Source organism: Gymnodraco acuticeps, unplaced genomic scaffold (genome assembly GCF_902827175.1).
Source record: "Gymnodraco acuticeps unplaced genomic scaffold, fGymAcu1.1, whole genome shotgun sequence".
Classification (NCBI taxonomy): Eukaryota; Metazoa; Chordata; class Actinopteri; order Perciformes; family Bathydraconidae; genus Gymnodraco; species Gymnodraco acuticeps.
In genome coordinates, this window is record NW_022992265.1 from 4,268,229 (window position 1) to 4,291,364 (window position 23,136).

General features: G+C 40.3%; 1 protein-coding gene across 1 annotated transcript in view; it reads left to right on the top strand.

The window, feature by feature from the left end:
- tenm4 (teneurin transmembrane protein 4) overlaps positions 1-23,136 on the top strand; it is a 174,909-nt gene that overhangs the window by 87,610 nt on the left and 64,163 nt on the right. The window contains 8 exon segments of the mRNA XM_034207004.1: positions 5,546-5,789; positions 10,907-10,981; positions 11,194-11,292; positions 12,226-12,313; positions 12,315-12,462; positions 18,736-18,900; positions 20,796-21,010; positions 22,083-22,293. Of these exon segments, the coding sequence (XP_034062895.1) occupies positions 5,546-5,789; positions 10,907-10,981; positions 11,194-11,292; positions 12,226-12,313; positions 12,315-12,462; positions 18,736-18,900; positions 20,796-21,010; positions 22,083-22,293 (1,245 nt within the window).

Sequence of the window (23,136 nt, forward strand, 5' to 3'; positions counted from 1 at the left end):
GCCATCATTGTAGAAAAAAGAAGAGTGGAGTATCATATCAGATCTCTTTGACATACAGGTCAGTTATTGAAGAAATATTGAAATTCACAGTTGACACGGTGCAGGACAAATTGACTTTTTTACCGCCGGTAAACAACCATGTATGCTTAAAATAATTGGCTAACAGTGGATGTGTTGCACTGGAAAACAGGTGGCTTTCTATCACTTCAGATTGCATTTGCTCAAGGTCATATCCGAGCCCACGTACAAGACTTGAAATGTTATGCTGGATTTTGGAAGTGAATGTTCTCAGCACAATATCGTTATTCACATTTAATAGCCTCCAAGGCTGAAGCATTTTATTTCTATTTTTTCGGATCCTGTTTTCATTTGGACGGACACTGAGCCAGAGTTCCTGTAAGGCTGACGAAGCTGCTCGCTGAAGCCTGCAGTCCTTTTGTGTTGCATGTGTTTCTCCGTGGCCCTGGGCTTTCTCTGAGGGGCATGGTCCTGGGGAGACTGCCAGTGGGAGCCCGCTGCCATGCTGAGACGCAAGATCTGAGACCCTGCAACCTCCCGGTATTAGCATTTCTTAATGCAAAACAGCATGGGGTCGGCCAGTGTTGGCTTTCAGTGCGGCCGGAGTCCCTGGTGAAAGGGCCCGCACACCACCACCTCACAGCTGACCAAGCAGGAATGCTAGGAGCCTCGGGGACTTGGTTGTGTGTGAATTTAAATAAGTCTTCATTTGAACTGCTTAATCATCCCCCCGTGTCTGCAAGGATGGGCGAAACGTGGTTAAAAGAGGTCACTCCACAAAGTAATTCATCCACCACTAGACACCATGTGGAATGAACTATTGGCGGCTGAATAATAATTGAATGATTAGCACATGGCTTGCCCCTGTTTTTTTTTCTCTGAATAGTTGGTGTTTGGGTTGACATGTCAGAAAGGATCGGTTCCTCTTGATTCTGATGTCGAGTTATCAATGAACTGGAGCCAACAGACAATTTGTCCAGATCCATTCCACTTGCTGTTCGTCAGTGCACAGAGACCATGGATAATGCATTTTGCATACCTACATATCTTCTTTTCATTGACATAAATTGAGATGCATTACTTTCATTCCTTGATAATTGCAGACCATCTGTGCCCTCTAACAAAATCTTCAACCGCTTGATGGATATGCAGCGGAGTGACACACAGAGCAGAGCATACATAACCACTTGTCTTGTTCTTGCTAAGACAGCTCAAAGAATGACAGAAAATCCATTTGATCTCAGAAAGGGAGAGAGGAGCCAGGACTAGTCCTAATGGATGAGGTTCCAATCATTGGTAAACCCCAGATGTCTTTTTGAAATTGTTTTTTATAAAAAGAACACTTTCATTCTGCCATTTTATATTTGTATGTTTGAATTTAGTTTTGCAATACCATTTGTCTTAACATATGCATTAGATATCTCGTATAAAAGTAGTTTTGTCTAGTTTCAGACTGTACCTCATTTGGTGTCCTCAGTGAAGGCTGGTGACAGGATGTTATTTGCAACAGCAGGTTTTTCTTCTTCTCTTAATGCAGGGGAGCTTATATTGTGATTCCAGAGGTCTTTTCCCCTTATTACCATGAGAGCCAGTCAGGAGATGAGCGTACTGCTCGCCATGTGTTGTTTGTGATACCTGTTACCTCTCAAATGAGTCCAGGAAAGACAGCTAGTATTCCCGCATGGCTCTTCCCTTCAGACCTTCTCTAATGGTGCAGCAGGTCCGGCAGAGAGAACCAGCTTCAGGGAGCTGAGAGAGAGTGAGGCTTCACTGCCTTCATGACAAATTCTATTCGTTTTTTTTATAGACAAATGCTACTCAACTGGAAATGTTGCTCCTATGATTAGCCATAGGGGATGTGGCAGTAAGCAAGATTTAATGATTTATCTGGGCAGGGATAGCTTTTGATTAATTCTGTATCGAATGGTTCACACCTCAGTGCTTTGACCGGGTGTCCGCAGCATGTCATATAACTTTATTTCATCAGGTGTGACCATCGGTGCTGTGGATTTAATCCACTGTCCTTGTACAGAAATAGACCTTTTCCCTTGACACCTCTCAGTGGAAAATTCTGTCTGAATCCAGTGTTATCAAATGGCGCAAAGATGATGTCAGTGAAATGTTATTCACATGTAGATACCAATGAATGATGCTGCTCTTTTAGATATTGGCATCTTCAATGATCTCTTTTCTTGGTTTTGTTGATTTCATCAGCTTTCATTACAAGTCTCTGAGAATCCACGCTGCAATTTGCATATCATTAATAAATGTAATAATCACTCAACTGTATAGGGAGCACGCAGGTAGCACATCTACCACAGCTGTAGAATCCTCTAAAGTTGTTATTTTAATAATATAATATATTTTTCAATGTTTATTCTTAAATACCCACTATCATGACATTCATCTGCTAGATATTTTACATTGAGTAATTCATCATGAGGTAATAGTGAGCACACTCAGTATTTATTTCCATGCAAATTTGATAACAAATTCTTCTTTAAATCTCAGATTTAAAAGATTTAAAATTGAAATGTATTTTAGACTTTATTTTATAGTGCAGATATTGTATACCTCCCAAGTTGGTCAGTTGTCTCCCCACAATTATACATCTTAAAATAATTCAGACACATGTTATCTCGCATGTGTCTGAATTATGGGTTGAGGTCCCAGCTAATGAAGTGGATTTGCTTTCATTACCTAAAGTCTAGAATGGCGTCAGGAGGCTTTAACCAGCGCTTACATCTGTTAGGAAGAAAAATGAAAACCCACAGTCCCAGACTGAATGGATATCTTGTGGCTTCAGTTCTGAATGCCATCTGAAATGTTAGCCATTGTAAGAAAGTCCTCCTTCTCTGTCTCTCTGATAACAAATGAATCTCCTTTTCGTTGTGCAAAGCCGGTCAATAGAAAGCCATTTATTTTTTCTGTCCTTTTGATAGTAGTGAGTAATTGTTGCTGAATCACCACATCTGCGGGGGTCGTCTTGCTTCTCGTCTTTCTGTTTATCTCCACAAGAATAACAGTGACTACTTACCTGCCTGTTGAAGGGTCATTGGTTGGGCAAGGGGAAAACATGCCTGCAGTCAGGTAGTTAATTTAAATCATGATGCATTGCTTGTCTAGTTCTGTACAACATGTTCTACAATGCATTGAAATGCCAAGACTTGTATGCAAATAGGCGAGTTTACAATAGTAACACTTTTGTGTAGACTTTATAGTATTTGGAGGGAACTAGATATACAGACTTCTCTTAAATGCTTTATAATAGTTAATGGGGAAAGTATTACGTAACAATGTATCTCTTTCTCTGTTCCAAATAATAAAATAGCTCTAGTTTAGTAAATATTTCAGCAGATGATAGAAATAAAACTTTACTTGATCCTTAATCCGCTTTGAAACCTGAAATGGATTAGATTGTAAATTAATATTTGGGAACATTTTGTTACAACTGAGCAAACCTGTATTGCACTTATATGTTAAAATAACAACAGAGGAGTCTAAAATATGAATTTCCATACATTTGCAAGTAAAATATCTTGCTTTTTTTATCCAGTTTAATTTAAAATGAATTAATACTAATTATTTTATTATTGCTCAAATTACATTGTTATATCTGACTATTGAACACATTGTCTAGACCTGCTCAAATCACCAAACATTAGACAATAGAATAGTTAATTAACAGTATATTAAGAACCCACATACACTTGCAGTAAATAGTACTTTATTTTTGTGATCTATTTTGAGGTCTTAGCTTAGCCTTAAAATACATATTGCAAATGTTCACTCGGTACCGCACTTTTGCTTGATCCTCATGGGAAGTAAAGTATTTGTTTACCGAGCAGTAAATGCATTCCAGAGCAGCAAAGCATTTGTCCTCGTGATATATTTCTCTGCAAACGTCTGTGCTGTCCCTGTATCGAATTAGCATAACCTTATTAATGGCTTTAGGGATCAGCTACATTACTGCGCAGGAGGGAGGTCATCAACAACTGTGTGGATCCACCTCATACCAGTCTATTGTTCATCAGGACTGTGGAGCGCCTCTCTCTCGGCGGCTCGGCTAATTACGAGGGCACCATTGTGCAAAAGTGCGCACAGTATGGAGCCATCCATCAGCGCGGCAGATTCATGATGTCACACTCAGTTTCTGTCAGGTTCCTCCTATAGAACAAGTTTATGGCAACGAGGCAGAGTTAAAGTAGGTTGTGAAGGTGAAGACTTTTTTGTGAAGGGCTAATGAAACAAAATATAAATAAAACTGTGCTAAAACACTACAAGGTGTGGAACCGGCAGACTTCCTGTGAAGCACATGCCTTCAAGGCAGATATGTTAGCATATGCTAGACACTTAAATGCAACACGATACAGTACATTTGTGTCTTGTTCTTGCCCGCCGAGCCATTCGTTAGCACATTACCTGAGAACACAATAGGCTCTCTTTCCATGTTCCTAAAATGCCTCTAGCACTAAGGCTTAATGCTACTTTGTTCTCAGCAGAGACAGTTTTGTACCTCAACAGTTTGTTCATCCATCTATCTTGAGTGACACATTGCTGATAAAGCAGCCTCATGTTCCGACCCCTAGAAAATCTGATGTGACACAAAGCTTTTTCTCAGTATTGCTTTAATAAAGGATCTGATTAAACACAATAAGCCATCGGTGTGTCTCTATTCCACTCTCTCTGCTGTAAATTGGCAATTTAGTGTTGTGGATATCTGTGAAATAAAGGAGGCTTTCTGCCTTAGAAAAGCCACTCTTTCACTCTGTGTATAGCCGGCAGTTCATTGATTGATGAATGGCTTAACAGATGTGGAAATACATGGATACACAAGGACATTGGTCTTCTATCTTGTTGACAGAGTAGTGCATTCAGGACCACTGGGTACAATCTGTACTACTGTATAGTCTCTATTTCTAATATTTTCAAATTCCCATAATTTGTTTATTTTGAGCTGCTAAAAGCTCTGCTACCAAAATCATTGACCTGCATCTAATAATGGCAACCTTTTTATAAAACAAGTAATGATGTTACTGTGTGTTTATTTAAAGAAGACTAGTCCTGTCTCAAACACCCTTCCTCTGATAAATAACTGTTTGTCAGTTTTAACAATTGGCCAGCTTGTGTGTTTACACAGGAGCCGCTGTCTGGTCAGAACAAACTATCACAGGTCTCTGTGGGATCAAGAAAGCACTCTCTGATAGAGACCAGTTGGATTAAATAATGAACAGAAGACAGACTTTTTTTAAGGGTGGTTCACGTAAGGGTGCTGCAGCTCATCATTGAAATAAATCTTAAGGTGTTAATGTATCTTCGGGTGAAACTAGCTCATCATTCATCAGTCATAACGTAGCAGCTTAGGTAGTTAAAATAACTCCATGAGGCTCTTCTTACTCTGCTAGCACACTCACTCACACACTTTCAAAATAGAATGCATCCTCAGTGGATCTGCAGTAGTTTTGAAGCTCTGTATTTTTCTTATTCTCTAAAGTGTTCTCTTCTTTTCTTTCTTTTTTGCCTCCAGACGGAGCCTTTCAAAACCATTCCCGGCTGCGGACGCCCCCTCTCCCGCTCTCTCACTCCCACTCACCCAATCATCAGCACCATGCGGCCTCCATTAACTCCTTGAACAGGGGCAACTACACACCGCGGAGTAACCCAAGTCCCGCTCCGACAGACAGCTCTGCCCCTCCTGAGGGTCCGGCCAGTGGGCAAGACTGCACACAGGACAACTGGCTACTCAACAGCAACATCCCCTTGGAAACCAGGTACTGTGCAACCCGTCTCCCTGACGATTTATAGAGATGTTGGTGAGAATGAGCTGGTGCTATTGCATTGAACCCAGGTTTTCATGTTGTCCTGCTCCGTATTAAATTACCACACTGCTATCGAGAAGAAAAGCAATATTATGTAACATAACCTGCTGGGGGCAAAGGCTTACATTTGTGATGAACATGATTTTGTGGCAGACAAGAGAAAAGTGCTGCTTTTGGGTCTGCGTCCTATGTTGGAAGCTATTGAGTTTAAACAGCAGAGTCATTAAGAACTTGAAAATGAAACAATTCTGACAAAAATGACATTCAGGCTCCTGTGATCAGGCTTCATAGTCCTCCACTTCAGCCCCAAGATTTATTTATTTCATATTAATCAGTACTTAGTTCTCTAGCACAATTCGCGATAGGAGGCCCTTGTGTGAAGTAGATATGTCAAGTGTTATTGTAACAAAGGGAATATCTGTTGGTATTTCTTTGGTTGGTCTTATTGCAAGTCGGTAGGAAATCAAGGAAACGAGGCTTGTTATTCATACCCTCACAATTACCATATTACACGGCTTACAGTTGAAATACAAAACTGTACTTCTCTGTGTGATCAGGTTGCCTGCTGAGGAAATCAAAAAACGTACTAAACTAAAATGGAGTCTGTGTGTCCTTGTTCTTCTAGACACACTTTATTTCAATCCATTTCACAATTGGTATGTGTGCTGCTGAGGACCCAAGGACGTGCGGTGTTGTGTGAGAGCTCTCGAGATCTATGGGACATATTTGTTAGTAGTGGACCCCTAATAACAGTTTGTTATACTACCAAACGGCATGCTGTGCTCAGCTCCCCGTTGCCACATAAAGAAACAGAAGACAGTGAGACCAAACATCTACGAGACACATTCATAAGTAAGTTTCACAGCAACCGTTAATTTGTTTGACTTAACAATTTGCGGACATATTGCTTAGGAATTGCAGCGTAGATGGCTAAGTTGTTTGGATGGTTCTCGAGACAGCTTCATGAGGAACATTTGAATAAAAAGCCATTGTGTAGCCGTGATTTCAAGAAGATTATTATAGATTCCTTTATTTAAAACTCTTCAATTAGATGTTTTCATTATCAGGACCTTTTGAAAGAATCCAGGGCGAAAAACTTGGACCTCGCTGTTTCATAGTATAGGATATATAGTAAACACCATGCCATGAATGAAACTGTTGTTGACAGGAGAATAGCTAACAGCTAATTTGGCATTGCGAAACACCAGCCATGAATTGAATTACTGTCTCTTCCTTCAGTTTTTGTGAGACGGTTCAGTCAACAGGAAAATGAGCATCAATTTTAGCCGGTAGAAGGACAGTTAGTAGTATAATGAATGATTACATGGCATCCAGCTCCAATGTTAATTCTGCACAGGTATTCCCTGTGGAGGGGAAGACAGATGGTAAGGCGAGTGAATGTACAACAGGCAAGAATGCTGCTTGAACCAGATTCAAAGTCTTTATGACGTATAGTCTTGAAAAATGGGCGACTACTAAAATTCCAATAACTCAATTGAAACACACATATTACGCCTCACCTTTGCTTTGGTAATAGTGTTACAATGACCCTCATTGTCACTTTTGTGAATTTAATTTTGTTAATTTAAATGGCCCTGATAAATTCTGCACCGCCACTGGAGAGATGCCAGCAGCTGGATGGCCAACCCAGTCTCATGGCATTTCGTGTTCACCAACACGATTTGTAATCTATTGATTCGTGTTCACCAACATGATTTTCCCCTTTTTTTCGTGTTGCACAGCACGATTTTAAAAGCAATGTATTTCTACTGGTAATGACGCTCATGGAAGCACGGCATTCGTTTGTGTCGGCTGCCCTTAAAGGCAATGTGAGCGTCCATTCTCATTGGATAACGGAGAATTGTACACCCGGAAGTAAGTATTCCCCTTACTGTCGATTGATTTTACAGTGATATCTGCACTACTCGTCGACTAAAAAACACCAGATTATCCTTGTTAATTACACAACATTGATTGGTTTAAATTGTGTGCAATGCTTTTGTATTTTTCCCCTTCGATTCGGAGAAACAAATATTTTTTCGGAGTAAAGGATGGCAGAAGACACTACACTACCCAGAATCCCCAGCTATCGTTTGGACTACACCATGTGCTCTGCTTGACAAACCCGGTGATAGTCCTCAAGCTCTGTGATTGGAGAGTGTGCTCCGAGGGTTGCTGAGCCTCAAACAGCACTTGAAATGGGATGGAACCACGCAGACTGTGCAAAACTGGATTTGAACGGGTCCACCGCGTCCCCCCCTCCCCCACCCCGTCCCCAGAACTACACATGCTGGCTATTCTGTTTCGCAACATGTTCTCTATCTATGGCACGTCTCTACTGGGAGTTGTAGTTTTAAAAGACGTTTTCGTATTTCCCATAATAAGAAGTTGCCAGTATTAAACTGTGTACATCCCTGGAAGTTTAGGGGATAGGAAACACTCACATTTAAAACATATAATTAATAAATGGGTGAAAATTGCTTGTGCCCAGCATTAATATATATACACACATGCCAGCTAAGGTCAGAAGAGCTTTATTTAACAGCTGGTCTTATGTTTGTGACCCCTGTTGTTAATTGATAACATGACATTACATTACATTCATTGATAAGCCTGAAACATGCACTTGTCAAGGTTCAGAGACACATTTTGAAAATATGGCAGTATAGCCATCGATCAGCTTAAGATAAGATATACTTTATTGATCCCAAGTTGGAACATTTGCGTTACATCAGCATGTGTAACAGTTGTAAATATGCAGTGGTGTTTATTTGTAAATCATTTAGTATAATCACACAAATTCTGTGTTTTATATTTAACAATTCTGTGTTCTTTATTTATTGATTGTTCAATACCTGACAAGGCCGGAGATGAAATATCTACATACATATTATAAGAGTATAATACATTATGTATAATATCAGTTAATATAAGTGCTTCAACATAGTTAACATAGCTGGAGGTACGCACAAATATTGATAGATGTCTTGTAATGCACTATTGAGGAACCTGCGACCCAAGTTTTTCATTCAATGCATAACTACACCATAGTTGTGTAGGCCTATATGATATGTCAATAAACCTTAGAAATCTTGAAAGGGATGTGCAAAATAGTCATTATATACAGTCTTTAATTAACTATTAGTAGAGAATAACGAGTAATGAATATACTTTATAGGGATCCTATTAATATCTAATAATAAAAATAATGAAATTCAATAACATGCTTTAACCACTAGGTGTCCCTTTATATCAGCTGTGCACATTTATGGTGTAAATACAGCCTATCTACCAATTGGATCAAATATAAAAGTCAGCCGAATTAGTGTTGATACTGCAAGGAGACGTATTGTGTGAAAAGAAATGTAAGATGTTGTTTAATGGCTGATATATTTATGATCCACGTCACGTTTTCAGTGCCTCATGTTTGTCTAGAAGTCTTCTCATCAGGGCTCTATAAATACAGAACTACGGCAGATATGTAATATTTAATGCAGCCGAACCGTGTATTACAATGCCGTTATGTGATGATTTTCAAAGAGAAAAGCAAGCACACTCGGAATAAAGTATTATTTTTTAAAAATGTTTTCGGTCTGTTTCCGGTATTTGTTAATGACGATGTGCTGTGAGATGTGAGACTGGAATTGCACAGGGGAAAATAACGTAGGCTATCTTTAGATGCAGATTTTGTTAAACTAATATGTTTGCGCTGTGGACCAACACTATACATTGACGGGGAAGGGGGTAGCAATAAAGATAACAGCATTAAACAGTTACACAACATAACAGAAATAATATCGATAGCAGCGTCCCTAGCAACCACCTTGGTAACAATGAAAACGTTCTATGGACGCAATTTCCTGAAGTAATCTTCGTAATACCTAGCAAACTAAAGATCATGTACATCCACTGCACACATAATCTGAAATAACAACTCATATTTCTCGCATCAAATGACATCAAAACGCATTTAATGGCCAAACTAACTTTAAAATAGGCATTTTCCACCGAGAATAAAACGAAGTTCGGCCATGTTTTTTTTTTCTGCAGGGAGAAATTTGAAGATCACGTGACGTCAAACAGAGCACATGGTGTAGTCCAAACGATAGCTGGGGATTCTGGGTAGTGTAGTGTCTTCTGCCATCCTTTACTCCGAAAAAACATTTGTTTCTCCGAATCGAAGGGGAAAAATACAAAAGTATTGCACACAATTTAAACCAATCAATGTTGTGTAATTAACAAGGATAATCTGCTGTTTTTTAGTCGATGAGTAGTGCAGATATCACTGTAAAATCAATCGACAGTAAGGGGAATACTTACTTCCGGGTGTACAATTCTCCGTTATCCAATGAGAATGGACGCTCACATTGCCTTTAAGGGCAGCCGACACAAACGAATGCCGTGCTTCCATGAGCGTCATTACCAGTAGAAATACATTGCTTTTAAAATCGTGCTGTGCAACACGAAAAAAAGGGGAAAATCGTGTTGGTGAACACGAATCAATAGATTAAAAATCGTGTTGGTGAACACGAAATGCCATGAGACTGGGTTGGGATGGCACCATCCAGCCTCACCATTTCCTTTAGAATTTCTGCCAAGCATCTCTTTCTCTCTTCATTAAAAGTTGCATTCTTCCGCATAACACTAGCTTAAGAGACCATGAACAAACTGACCTCTTAGGGGCAGTGCTCAAAAACAAGGCTTTTCTCTTGTATCACAGAACGTGTTCAGCCTGCCCATTGCATTTGGTCAGTTCATTTCTCCATTGCAGTGCTGCAGTATTTCCTTATGGAACAGAGCTCTCATCGGGGGGAGTGCATTATGGGAGAAATGAGACTTGCGTCTCTAGAAACTTTGCAATGAACTGAAAATGCTTGTTTTTTTTTTAGTGCTGCAACCTTTAAATAGATCTCAAAAAACTGTATTTAATGAAACTATCCAGTGTAAGAACTTCAGTGACAAGCTTATTTGTAATAAGAAAAAGTGTTTTGTTTGAGAAACAGTGTTAGAAACCTTAAGGTTCTCATTTGTAAGTGATGTATTGTTTTCTTCCAATCACAACCTTAAAGGAGCCAGAATACTCTAATGTTTATTAGAGAAGAGCAAGCCGCTTGCAGAGAAGGGCAGGGCTCGTACAAAACAAGGTAACGAGGGGAACAAGAGAGCTAGATGTTATTCGTCTCACACTGTAGTAGAAGTAGTTCCATAAGGGCCTTGGTTTATTTTCCCCACACTGTCCGTCCTGATCTCCATTTGTTTTTGATGTTGCTTGGTGATCACATTCTGTATTGGCATTTCTGTGTTTTGCACGCACATCTCACATTAGCTTCATATCCATCTTTTCACCTGTATGTAGAAACATAGCAAAGCAGACATTCCTAGAGACTTTACAGGACAACCTCATTGAGATGGACATTCTGGCATCAGCACGCCGCGATGCCTCGTACAACGACGGGTATGTTGCATGTTTGCTATCTGGCTCACACTACTGTCACAATCTGCTTTGCCATGAGCACAATAGTGATGCCTGCACTATTTTTCCATCGACCATCCTCTATTTAAAATGCTGTCAATCATCTGTGTATGTCCCCTGCAGTGCTAGAATTGCTGCTGTATGTGTCCCCTACCTGTTTGATACAACTAACAATCTGCATTTAGTCACATTGTTGGGTTGTATTACTTTGATTAATGTTAAGCATGGCCGCTTTATGAAACACAGCTGCCCATGTATTCTCCTATTGAGAATAGGATCTGGCTGAGTTTTGTCCTGATATTCATAAACAAAATATGGTCCCAGTGACTTTCCACATCACACATTGTAATGTGACATTTAATCACATTCATGTCGCTGTCGCTCAGGAGCTTCTTGTAAACTAGTCGGTAAAACAGCCTTGACGACAGTGCCTCAGCCACTGACTCTGTGATGGGCCGATCATACGGCTTTTGGATATGCAGCTACACATGTTTTCTGAGATAGCCAGCCATGCTCTTCAAGGGCGAATAAATCTGCTCCACTCCATGCTGCAACCTTACATACGGTATCTCTCATGTGGACAGCCCTGACACATAGTTATTGGGAATTACTCTTCACCATGCTGGCATGAATACGTAAACAAGAGCCAGCTGCGGTCACTAGTCCTGTAAATTAGATTTAATATTGATTCACAGTTTCGACTGAGCAAAAGCCAGTGTGCTTTAGCATTCCCACTAATCTGACAGAAGCGTGACTATGGTAACGGTATTAAAGGTGCTTGGAAACAGAGATACTTACCAGTAGAAGGGACTGAACTTGGATACACAGTAACCCACAGTAATATGACGATAGAGATCCTTGAGACATTTGCATTTTCTGTTCAGACTAACAGAAAAAATATGTTTTTTTCCCCAGGCACTTCCTGTTCAAACCAGGTGGAACATCACCAATGTATTGCACAACATCACCAGGATACCCTTTGACCTCCAGCACGGTGTACTCGCCCCCCCCCTCGGCCCCTGCCTCGGAACACCTTCTCTCGACCTGCCTTCAGCCTGAAGAAGTCATATAAGCACTGCAACTGGAAATGTGCTGCTCTCAGTGCCATCCTCATCTCAGTAACACTGCTCCTCCTGTTGGCCTACTTCATTGGTGAGTCACCTCTGATGCTCCTCCACACGGCGGTGAGCACCTCCACCTACACCCCCGGCCCCACCCCTTACTTAACTGCAGACACAGTATGAGTCCATGCCCATTGTGCTCCCTCTATCATCCGTTTTAATAGCGTATAATCCGCACTCTGCGGCTCATTTGAGCGTAGTTATAAAGCGACTCATATATCGACTCCTCGCCCACAGACCACGTCCAAAATAACATTATCATTCATAGATTGGGTTGACTGAATCTGCAGAGATGGGGAAGACAGTTTATTGCTCTTGTGAATAGGTCAGATAGGAAATGAATTAAAAAGACATCAGCCATCACACAAGAGAGGATTTTCACATTTAGATTATTCATTTTATTTGGTGTAATATTTCCTGAACAGCATACCCAGGTCCCAGCTGGGCGAGGACTATGAGCTGTGATATCTGAGTTAAGCTATTCAATCAGTGCTGCTCTTTTTGCCTGCCTAAGTGAATGATATTCATATTTGATGATATCTGGTCTCTTGCTCGTCCGTGTGATCTATATACAAGACTGTTTACACTGAATTTCACTTGTAAACGGTCAGAAGAAGCCGTTATAAGGACACAAAATAAAAAATAGAAACTAGAAACGGATGTTCCTGCAAGTGGATTCTGAGAGTAATTGCTGTGATGTTTTTTTTTGTTTTACTGTATTTCTTGGAGATCACGTATTAAGCTGTGTTCTTATTGGATTTCATTTAAATGTTCTTTCTGGTAGCTTTACACGTCCTGGCTATTACAACTAATGACTGCTACACTAATCCGAGCATGCTGTTGCTCTTTCAGTACAAAGGTTGAATCACTATTAGTAAATTGGTCAGTAAAAACATAACAAAACACACATTTGTTTGTTACATGAATGACATTTTTAAAAAAGGATACAAGAAAGTTTATCATTCATTTATGGCAACCAACAATAACAGCAGCATCTGCAGTAACAGTGCAGTCAGGTAAAAAAGGGGATGGGAAACAGTGAGGATTGTGGGTAAGTCAACGGTCAAGTAAATATCAAAAGGTGTAGGGTTGTTTGCATTCAGGATAAATAGAAACAGGCTTAGGGGTAAGGGTGGGGTTAAATAAGTCAACCTAATTGGGGCTATGAAGGATTGGGACGAGGATATGAGGAGCAAGACCAGAGTAGGAAGGAGGAATATTTTTAAAGGAATGAGTGACAGGGTTCAAGACAAAGGGTTCCTGTAGTGCGGGGAACAGAGAGCAGACAAGTTAAGATTCTGTAAAGTCAAACAGGGATGTTCAAGGTCTGGATTGAAATATTGTTGGACATCTTTGTCATTTTGATTGGCAGAAGTCCCATAGATTTGGTAGTCGACATGACAAGCTAGCCTCACCTTTTTTACGTGAATACAGCCTGATTTGTGGGAGTTGATTCCCTCACTGCTTTTTAATATATTTTTCCAATATGATATTCATTACATCTGATTGGCTGTTTTACATATAAATGGTTACAGTGAAGGATGGTAAGAATATTGTAGTTCATATGAATAAAGTCGGTGAAAGAATATCCATATCCTTCAGCATGGTCCTCATCAGTGAGATAAATGAATTCTTCATTGAAGACATTTGTTATAGATTTGCATTTTGCCGTAACAATCAAGAAAGCAATCGGTTCTGCTTCTCCTTGAGGCCAAACGAACTCAAATCTGATTATTCATTTTTTGTCACCAGAGCCATTTAAATTGTTTAATTTGAAATTCAGAAGAGTGCTGGATTAAAAAGAATCAGCTGGTTTCTGCTCATGATGATTATCTCCACATCGAGCAATTTGAGGGTAGGAGTGAGAAAGTTCTATTTTGGCCTGTTTAGGGAATCAGCTGTGTGGTTTAGCTGCAGAAGCACAGATACAGTCGTGTCTACAGCAGTTTACTGCTTTGACTTGGCCTAAAGCCAGAAAGCCCCATCAACCTGATAGTCTTTAATCAGGCTGTGTAATTATACCCTGCAAAACTCTGTCCATATCCCGATGCCCCACAAGTAAACATGTTGGAGACCAAGCCTCACCCTAAGATCGGAATTTCCAATCAAGAACGAGGTCCATATTTAATTAAAGGCTGATGAGAAAATACATTTAATTTCAAGTGCAATTAATTATTGAGGCCTGTAATTGGGAACTCTGGGTGGGATGTCTAATGAACCCAGTTAAACATCATGACAGATGTTTTGACATGAAGCGTGGTTTTATTTGTCAGAACTTTTAAAAATGGCAAATTTTGATATTAAAAAAAGGTCAAAGTTTTAAGATGCCACTACTTTCTCTGTGGTCGCTCGCTCATTAGCACATTGTTATATATTCCTCATTTTAAGGTCATCGGTATCCTCCTGTGTTCACTTCTTTCCACCATGGGTATGAAGCCAAGGACAAAGAGGTTGGGCCTTAGAAAAGATTTAACTGCATTATAATCCAACCCCAAAAGATCTTCTCTGAAACACAGGTTTATTTAGTTGATCTGTCTTTAAGTACCTCAGGATAATACTGCGTTGTTTGATTGAGGCTTTGTACTACACCTATGTGATATTTGCAGTTTATAGATTTGTCAACACTTGTGTTACTCTGAATGTGGAAAATTGCTCAGTTGGCTTAAGGAAATAAACACAGACATTTCATATAAATGTTAAATCAATCATAAATATCACCTAAATGCAAAGCTCATTAATGCAATGATTTACGTTAATGGCCAAGAAAAACGCTTATTGAAAACACTTTTTATTTATTTCAATTCTGCAATACTTACTATTTATTGGAAATACTGCAATCTCATTTCATGATTTAATAAGAGTAATATTTCTGCAGGCTAATGTGAGATCAAATGTTTTCCCACTAATGTGCCAACAGAACTTCATTATATCTGTCACCAGCACATAGACAGAGAGTTGTTAGACTTTGCACCACATATTAATTATGTATAATGATGACAGGTATGGTGATATGGTTCAAACACAAGAGGACTTTATTTGTATTTATTTTGTTAACATACTTACATATTACTTCCTTTTTTTTTCTAAATCAGCCTTTTTTCAATACGGGATAGCAGATGGTGATATACTGAAATCAGCTACTGTAAAGCATTTACTAAACAGCATAAACTCTAGTCAATTATGCTAAAAGTGTTATGTTTAAAGCCAGAAACTGTTTAATTTACAATTCTACAACTATTTACATGGAAATATATAATTTCTTCCGTTTGATTCTTTGCTGAAACTCTCAGTTGGTATCCAAGTCAGTCTCTACTATATTTACATTGTATTTATTCAGTGCATTATTGTAATAATGTGACGCTTGAAAGACGGTTAGCTGTAAAAGCTATTTACCACAACAATGTAACTGTATATTTGCATTGTGTGCAAATGTAATCAGTGAGGATGAGCGGTGATTCACGCCTGAGACTGTGAAAGTAAGAGAGCTGTAAATATAGTTGGGTGACAAATGAGCAACCGATGGCCATGTGTAACACCTTTTTTGAAGAAATTAATTGACCATATGGTTAAAAGATTTTTAAATCCAAGGTGTGTTGGAGACTTTATCTTTGCTGGCTCAAACCTAGAGATAGCTTGGCTTTTTTTAGATGCAGAAAGTATTTGATGATTTTGACGAGTAAGATGAGAAAAAACGAGTCTTCTCATCATAGCTTCCCTTGAATTGTGCACTAGTTGGAAAGTGCTCATCAGATCAAAAGATAGAAGCACAGGAAAGCTGGCAGATGACCCACAGCAATAAGTGCTGACTGCCTCAGCCTGGCTGCAAAGTCTTCTACTACAGTAGTGCTGTTCCCTAATTGGCACATGGCGTGACCTAACTTCCTGCCAAGAGATAAGCGAAAGGAGGGCACAAAACGTGCTCAGGACAAAATGGGCGATGCTACGAAGTGCAGTATTCTTGACAGGTCAGTGGCATCGCTGGAAGACAGACACAGCTTGTCTCTGCCGGTGGCCATCTCATTAGAAGTGCCTTGTTATTCCACAACCTGTCTTCATTTCGCAGCCAATTGCGGCAATTTCCGAAGTGTCATTCCATGATGTTTGCAAAGTTAGAAAAGCAAGCAAAACAAAATCAGGGGGCTCCTCACTGGCTCGTGTCCAATACTCTGCATATCACAGATACCAAGAAGGCGTTGAAGTAAATCTCTGGATTTAGAAAGGGAGGGGGAGGCCTCTTCAACCATTTTCCATTAGAGGCCTCAGGGATGGGTGGGATGAAGAATGGGGCTCACAAAGACGTGATTACTAGGACACTTGGAATGACACCGTGCTTGGTGACTTTGCGTTAGTTCTGCCAGCAACATGCACTGACTCTTTTTCCATTTCGCCAGCCGATGTAGAGCTACAAATCAAAAGGAATGTCTTTCTGGAGCTTACAAAATGACAAACATAGCCATCTGTCTCTTCACTGGTTGTCCTCTACTGACACAGTCATTTCCACAGCCACCAGACAGAACAGATGCTGGTATTGCTGTTGAACTTTCATCATCTCAGGGACTGTTTGCGTTGGGTTTAACCTGATAAATACACTGTTTCTAGTGTTCTTCTTTCACAAACTATCTATTTCACTAAATATGCGGTACTTTGACTATGTTGACTATAACGTTTTGTGGACAATGATCTTAATGTTAGGCCATTAAACGTATATAGATCCTAATGGAGGAACCAGGCAGGATGGTTCTCTAATGCATCTACGTTTGATGCCGTTTCCTCTGGAAAGGATCCAATGTATTCCGTTCATCAGACACTATACCTTGGTTTAATATTCAACTTGTCACGTTCATGTGGGAATTTCTGTCAATTTAAAGTTAATAGCTGAGTCTGGGCAAGTAAACCTCCTCTTATTCTTAGGGGATCACTTTGATTTAGAAGTGGGGAGATATAATATGGTATATTGCGTAATGAAGCGATATACGGTCAGTATGGTATATGACTATTAATAAAGCCTGTTTTAGACTAATGAAGACACAGTAGTGTTGAAACATTGCACTATTAAAAGGATGCAAATCAATCAGTGTGTCCCAGTCCTTTCTCTCATCTGAAGTTTGCTGACCTTGCTCTGAGAAGCACCTGATTCTGCTGCACACTACTGAAAGATTAACAAAGAACACTTTTTTGTCATTTTCAAGTGTTTTTGTGAAAAAGTTGCAGTTTGGTGCGACATATTTTGGTTATAAAACTAATAATAACAGCATCATAATAAAAGATGACAGTTAAAGCGTTGATTTTCCCAGCCAAGATTTTAAAGAAATACAAATCTTGTGGGATGGTAAACAAGACCACATTCTGTTCATTTAACTTTTGTTTTGTATATGATCAATTGCACAATGGACATAAATGAATCAAATAGTAAAAACGACTTTTGCTTTTCATGCAAAGAACTGATAATAATGGAAAAGTCATACTCGGTGTTCTCCGAACAGTCCCCGACTGCTTATTGGTGACATAATATAGATTAAGCGCCCTATAAAAGGAGAAAAAAACATATTGAGAGGACTGGAGAGGTCTTATTCTCAGTTTCGGATTACGACTGGCAGATCATTTCACTCTTTATAATTGGATTGCGTGGTTATTTACTTGAGGAGCTTAAAAGAACCAACAAACCAATAAAATAGCTATATTGAGTCTCCGGGCTCTTTCTGCTGACTGATGACTTCCAAGGTGGCTTTTGCTTTGCTAAGTTTGTCTTGTCCATTTTCTTATTGGTGATCTGTCATGGTCAGCCCCTCCTCCTCTGTCCTGCACTCTGCTGCCATTGTTCCAGAGGACATTTATTTAGTCGACCTTGTAAAATATCACTACGCTCCCTCCACTATGTTCACATTGAAACACCCTCGTGTCTCCGTGCTGATGTTTTTTTTTCTTTTGTCCCCTAGTTTTGCAAGGGAATGGAAAGGTAATGGGGTTGAGAAATGACAGGGCACTGGGGATGGTCCATGTCGATGTTGGTGTGGGGAGACAGATGTTGTCCCATGAGGTCAGGGGACCATTCATCTCCTGATCGCAGTGCTCAGCACTTTTAAACAAAATGCCATTAACCATTAAACCACGTATTGTTCTTTGTTCTTTGGAATTTACTTCCTGTGCCTCTATCCCAGCTGTCACCTTTGGATAAGAACCTTTCCCCTTTAAAAATAATTGTTTAGTTAGTTTAATTTAGAGAACATCACTTTTTGAATTGAATGCATCTGAAGTCACTTTTATATAAATCCATTCTGAGCTTGTCTTCTGTTGAATATTTCAGCCATGCACCTTTTTGGATTAAACTGGCACCTGCAGCCCATGCAGAGACAGATGTACCAGCTGTCAGAGGACAATACAAGTGGCCTACCTTTACCCACGGACCTGAGCTTGCCCCCCCTAGGCAACACAGGATTGGGATTACCTGATCGCAGAGGAAAAGATGAGAGTAAGTGCTTTTTTTTTATATAGACAATGTCCTATTTTAAATGCATTATATTCTTTTGCAATGTATGCTTACGTAACCCAAACTAAATAGTGATGTGATGTTTTTGGGGATGATTTTGTATGAATCTCAATTTGTTGGGGTATTCTGCACCAAATCGGAAAATAAACTGCATTGCGCAAGGACGCAAAAAAAACGTTTTTCAAATCTTAAAGTTTACAGATGACATTTTGGAGCTCAAGCAAGTTTATTATTGTGTCATCCAGTTTCACATTGTGTTCACTCGTCTCCATGGTATGCAAAGAGATCTGCATTGTAATCCTATGAAAGTTGTTGTAAGTGGGAAAGTGTTATTTGTTCCTGGAGGGAGAAAATGGGGCAGCTTAAGGGACTGAGTATCCAGGGGCTAGAGGAGGATTAGCCACTCTGTCCTCCTCAGAACGGATGTGATCCTTTCATCTCCTAGTCCGGGCTGCCTTTCCTGGCAGCCAAAGAAAGCATGCGCTCACCCCTCGGTACCAAGTGCTCAACTCCAGGAAACTTTGCTCTGTTCCATTCTCCAACAAATGGGCCCAGATTTAGCCATGCGATTTGTCGCTGGCAGATGACAATAGGTAGAAGATGGGGTCATTACCATATAGATGGATCCAGGGGTTGTCTTTTTCATTTACCAGACAGCAGAAAGTGTGTTTAGCTAACAACAAGCGTGACTACAGCTGAGCTGAGAGCCTGCGTGGCAGCTGTTGCTGATCAATCAATAGCCATAGTTTACTAAATAAGTCTTATTCTGCACTGCTGTCACCAGAAACACTGATGAGCTATCTCATGTTTTATCAAAGGGATGCAGAAGTGTACTCTGTTAACGTTCAGTCAAGTTTCTGTCTTTCTATGAGATGGCTTTCCTTCAACACATTAAGCTTGCAGAACAACAACCATTTATTTAACCACGAGGCCCATTATCACTGTTCTCGGCTTATGATTTATTTAAACAGCCTGATGAGTATGCCATTACTGTGTGGCATAAATTCAAACACAGCCCAACATGTGGAAAATGAGTCTGTGTCGTCGCATTATGTAAAGCCCAGATCCTCAGACGGGGAGCGTGCCATGTTTACTCTGATAAAAACCGTTGCCATTGATGGACTTTTGAGAACACCGCCATCTGCCGTGCCACGTGTAACCTCAGTCCTGGGGGCAGTTTGTATGGACGTCTGCTTTAATAAACATCGGTGCGGAAATAGCTCATCTACATGGGCAAGCAGATGTTTCCATTTCCACAGAGTCCAATGTAAGGTGTATTATAGAGCATATGGACACGTTTTGGCAGTGAATGTGCTATTACCTGAGCTGGGACTATCATAAGAGATCCCTAATTACATTTCTCACTTTACCAGTTTAAATTCACATGGAGAGGTATTTAATCACAGCGTTTAAGCTGTTGCCATTTGCTCTATTTCTATCACTATTTATCACTCCATATGTTCACCATTAACGACTTTGATGAACTTTATTTATGATTAATGATTGATTTACTCAAATGCACCAGGTATGAAAGATTCCGGAGTATTACATTATTTTATTTTGAACCCAATGGTTGTGTTTGGCATGTCAGAAGAGTTGACAACACCTGAGCATATAACTCGAATTGTTTTTGAGCACCAGACTGATGTTCAATATTCTTCGTTACTCCCCCGCACTGCAATCGGCACCAGAATTGCTGCCAATCGTCAGAGGGGTCATTCATAATGTTTTTGTTCTTCTTCTAACTGTCAGGGATGTGATTGAATATCTGTGATATGGTCAGACTATCATGCTTCAGCAGACTGACTCCCTCTGCCCTCCACATCCTGGATTAATGGTGTGATCTCTTTGACCGATTTGCTTTGTGTGCATTGCAGGCAAATTGGACAGCTTGTTCCCTGATGACAGCTATATAGATATGGGGGAGATTGACGTTGGGCGCAAGGTCGTGCAGCAGATTCCTCCTGGTATCTTCTGGAGGGCCCAGGTCTTCATTGATCATCCCATGTACCTGAAGTTTAATGTGTCCCTGAGCAAAGATGCCTTAGTGGGAGTCTACGGGAGAAGAGGCCTACCTCCATCACACACACAGGTGGGAGATATTTGAAAGTCACTGACATAGATTAATGTGTTACTAGTCTTTTCTGTTTTTAAATCTAAATGTTTTCAGGGTTTAAGTTGTCTTGCCACTTAGGAATCTGTATTTTGTTGGTGAAAAACTATAGTAAATTGTAAATGAGTGTGTTAAATAATTTACAATCAATGTCTTCTAAGTATAGGGATTTAGCTCCTTTTTCCATTCTTGCCCTGCCACCGAATATAAATTGGGATATTATTTGAAAAAATATATCCAACCATATAGGAGTGTTTCATGAATACCAACCAATTCATAAATCTCTCTATTATATTACGATTGACTTGCATAAGGGATTTATGGCACATTTATTTTCAGGTTCAAATATCACCAATGAATCACACCACGACGCAGGGCTCAGCAGGGGCCAAGAAAGGCAGCTTTTTCTCTACACTAATTGTCCATCTATGTGCAGCACAGTCAGATATATAATGTTATTAATCACAACTGACTGTTGCTTCACAGAGTTTAGATTCCTGCTCTAAATGCAACTGTAGTTCAACAATTTGTTCATGCCCGGATTCTTCTTTGCATTAATGTCCAATGCAATGTATATTTCAGTCAGAAGATCATGCTGTCTCTTCTCTCTACTTTGACTTTGAAGAAAATATTCTGTGCTGTGTCAGATTGCACGTAGAGTAGCAGCTGAGTAAAAACTGTCTTCCTTATGGAGATGAAAATAATATTCCGGGTCATTGGTATGCATCGAGTCACTACTGATGAGAAGCAAATGGTTGCAGATGTTATTTAGTAAACTTACATTTCCCCCCATGTCTTCCCTCTTTTCACTTTAATACTTTCAAACAAGGATTTCATATAAGATGTGTGGAGTAAGACATTATCTCAGCCCATCCAGCCGCCATGTGCCAAGACTAACTCAAGCTCTCCTCGAATGATGAGTTATTCATGCAGACCAAATGATGCTTTGCTTTAAAGAGGGCTGAAAGCACTCAAGTCTCATGTGTCACTCTAATGGCGTGTCTGCGGTCCGTCCATCAGTCTTTCTCACTTTCTGTGTGTCTGTCCGCAGTTTGACTTTGTGGAGCTTCTGGATGGGCGGCGGCTCCTGGCCCAGGACGTCCGAGGTCTGGAGGGTCCCGTGGTTATGCAGAGAAGCCTGGCCCCCATCACCACACACGACACAGGCTTTATTCAGTACATGGACTCGGGCATCTGGCACCTCGCCATCTACAACGACGGAAAAGACACGGAAACTGTCTCCTACCTCACCACCGCCATAGGTGAGCGCCCCGGGCATGACCTGCTGTAGAAACCTGTAATAGCAATTCACATAATCCCTATAATACCAACCAGCAGCACTCTACCAAAAAACTTGGGGCGTAAGTCAGAGACAATTTTTGGCAGATTTCAGTAACCAAGGAAAGTGCGGGTTAATCAAGGTGAAGTTTGAGTATGACAAAAATCAGGACATCAGTGCTATCCTGCCATGCCCCTGAGTGGGGCATTGAGAGATCATAATATCCTCATTAGCCTGAGTGTCTTCCGCAGAATCAGGGGTCCAGCTTCTGGGAACCATTTGCATACAATTCAAAGTATGATTGTACCCTCCTGCTAGTGCCATTTTTTGATCACGATTTGCTCCAATTTCCATCTACTTTCCATATATCAAAGTAGCAAAGATATTTCCCCTCCTCTGAATAAGTGTGTGTGGCACGCGGCTGTGTTCACACATACGTCCTTCTATGAGGAGGTGATTTTCGTTTTGTACGCTCCTCTTTGTTCCCCCTAAAGTGCCTTTGATTGGCACTGCTGTATCAGGCAAGGTGTGAGAGGGCCCGAGGTGTCGACTTTCACAGGGATGGCAGCTGGGAGCTGTTCTCACATGCTCTTTAATTAAAAGCTCCTGGGCCAGAGTCCATCTGTGACGAGGGGCTGTGCCAGGCAGCAGATCGATGAGGAGCTGTCCTCAACACCAATGTAACACCAAGTGGAGACAGGCAAGAGATGCCCCCCCGCCTAGCTGTGCAAACAACAGCTGTAATTCAATACTTAATAGATGGTATGACACAGAGAGGGGAGTCAGGGCAGCATGTTTAGTTTTGCTTATTTCTTCTCGACTGGGT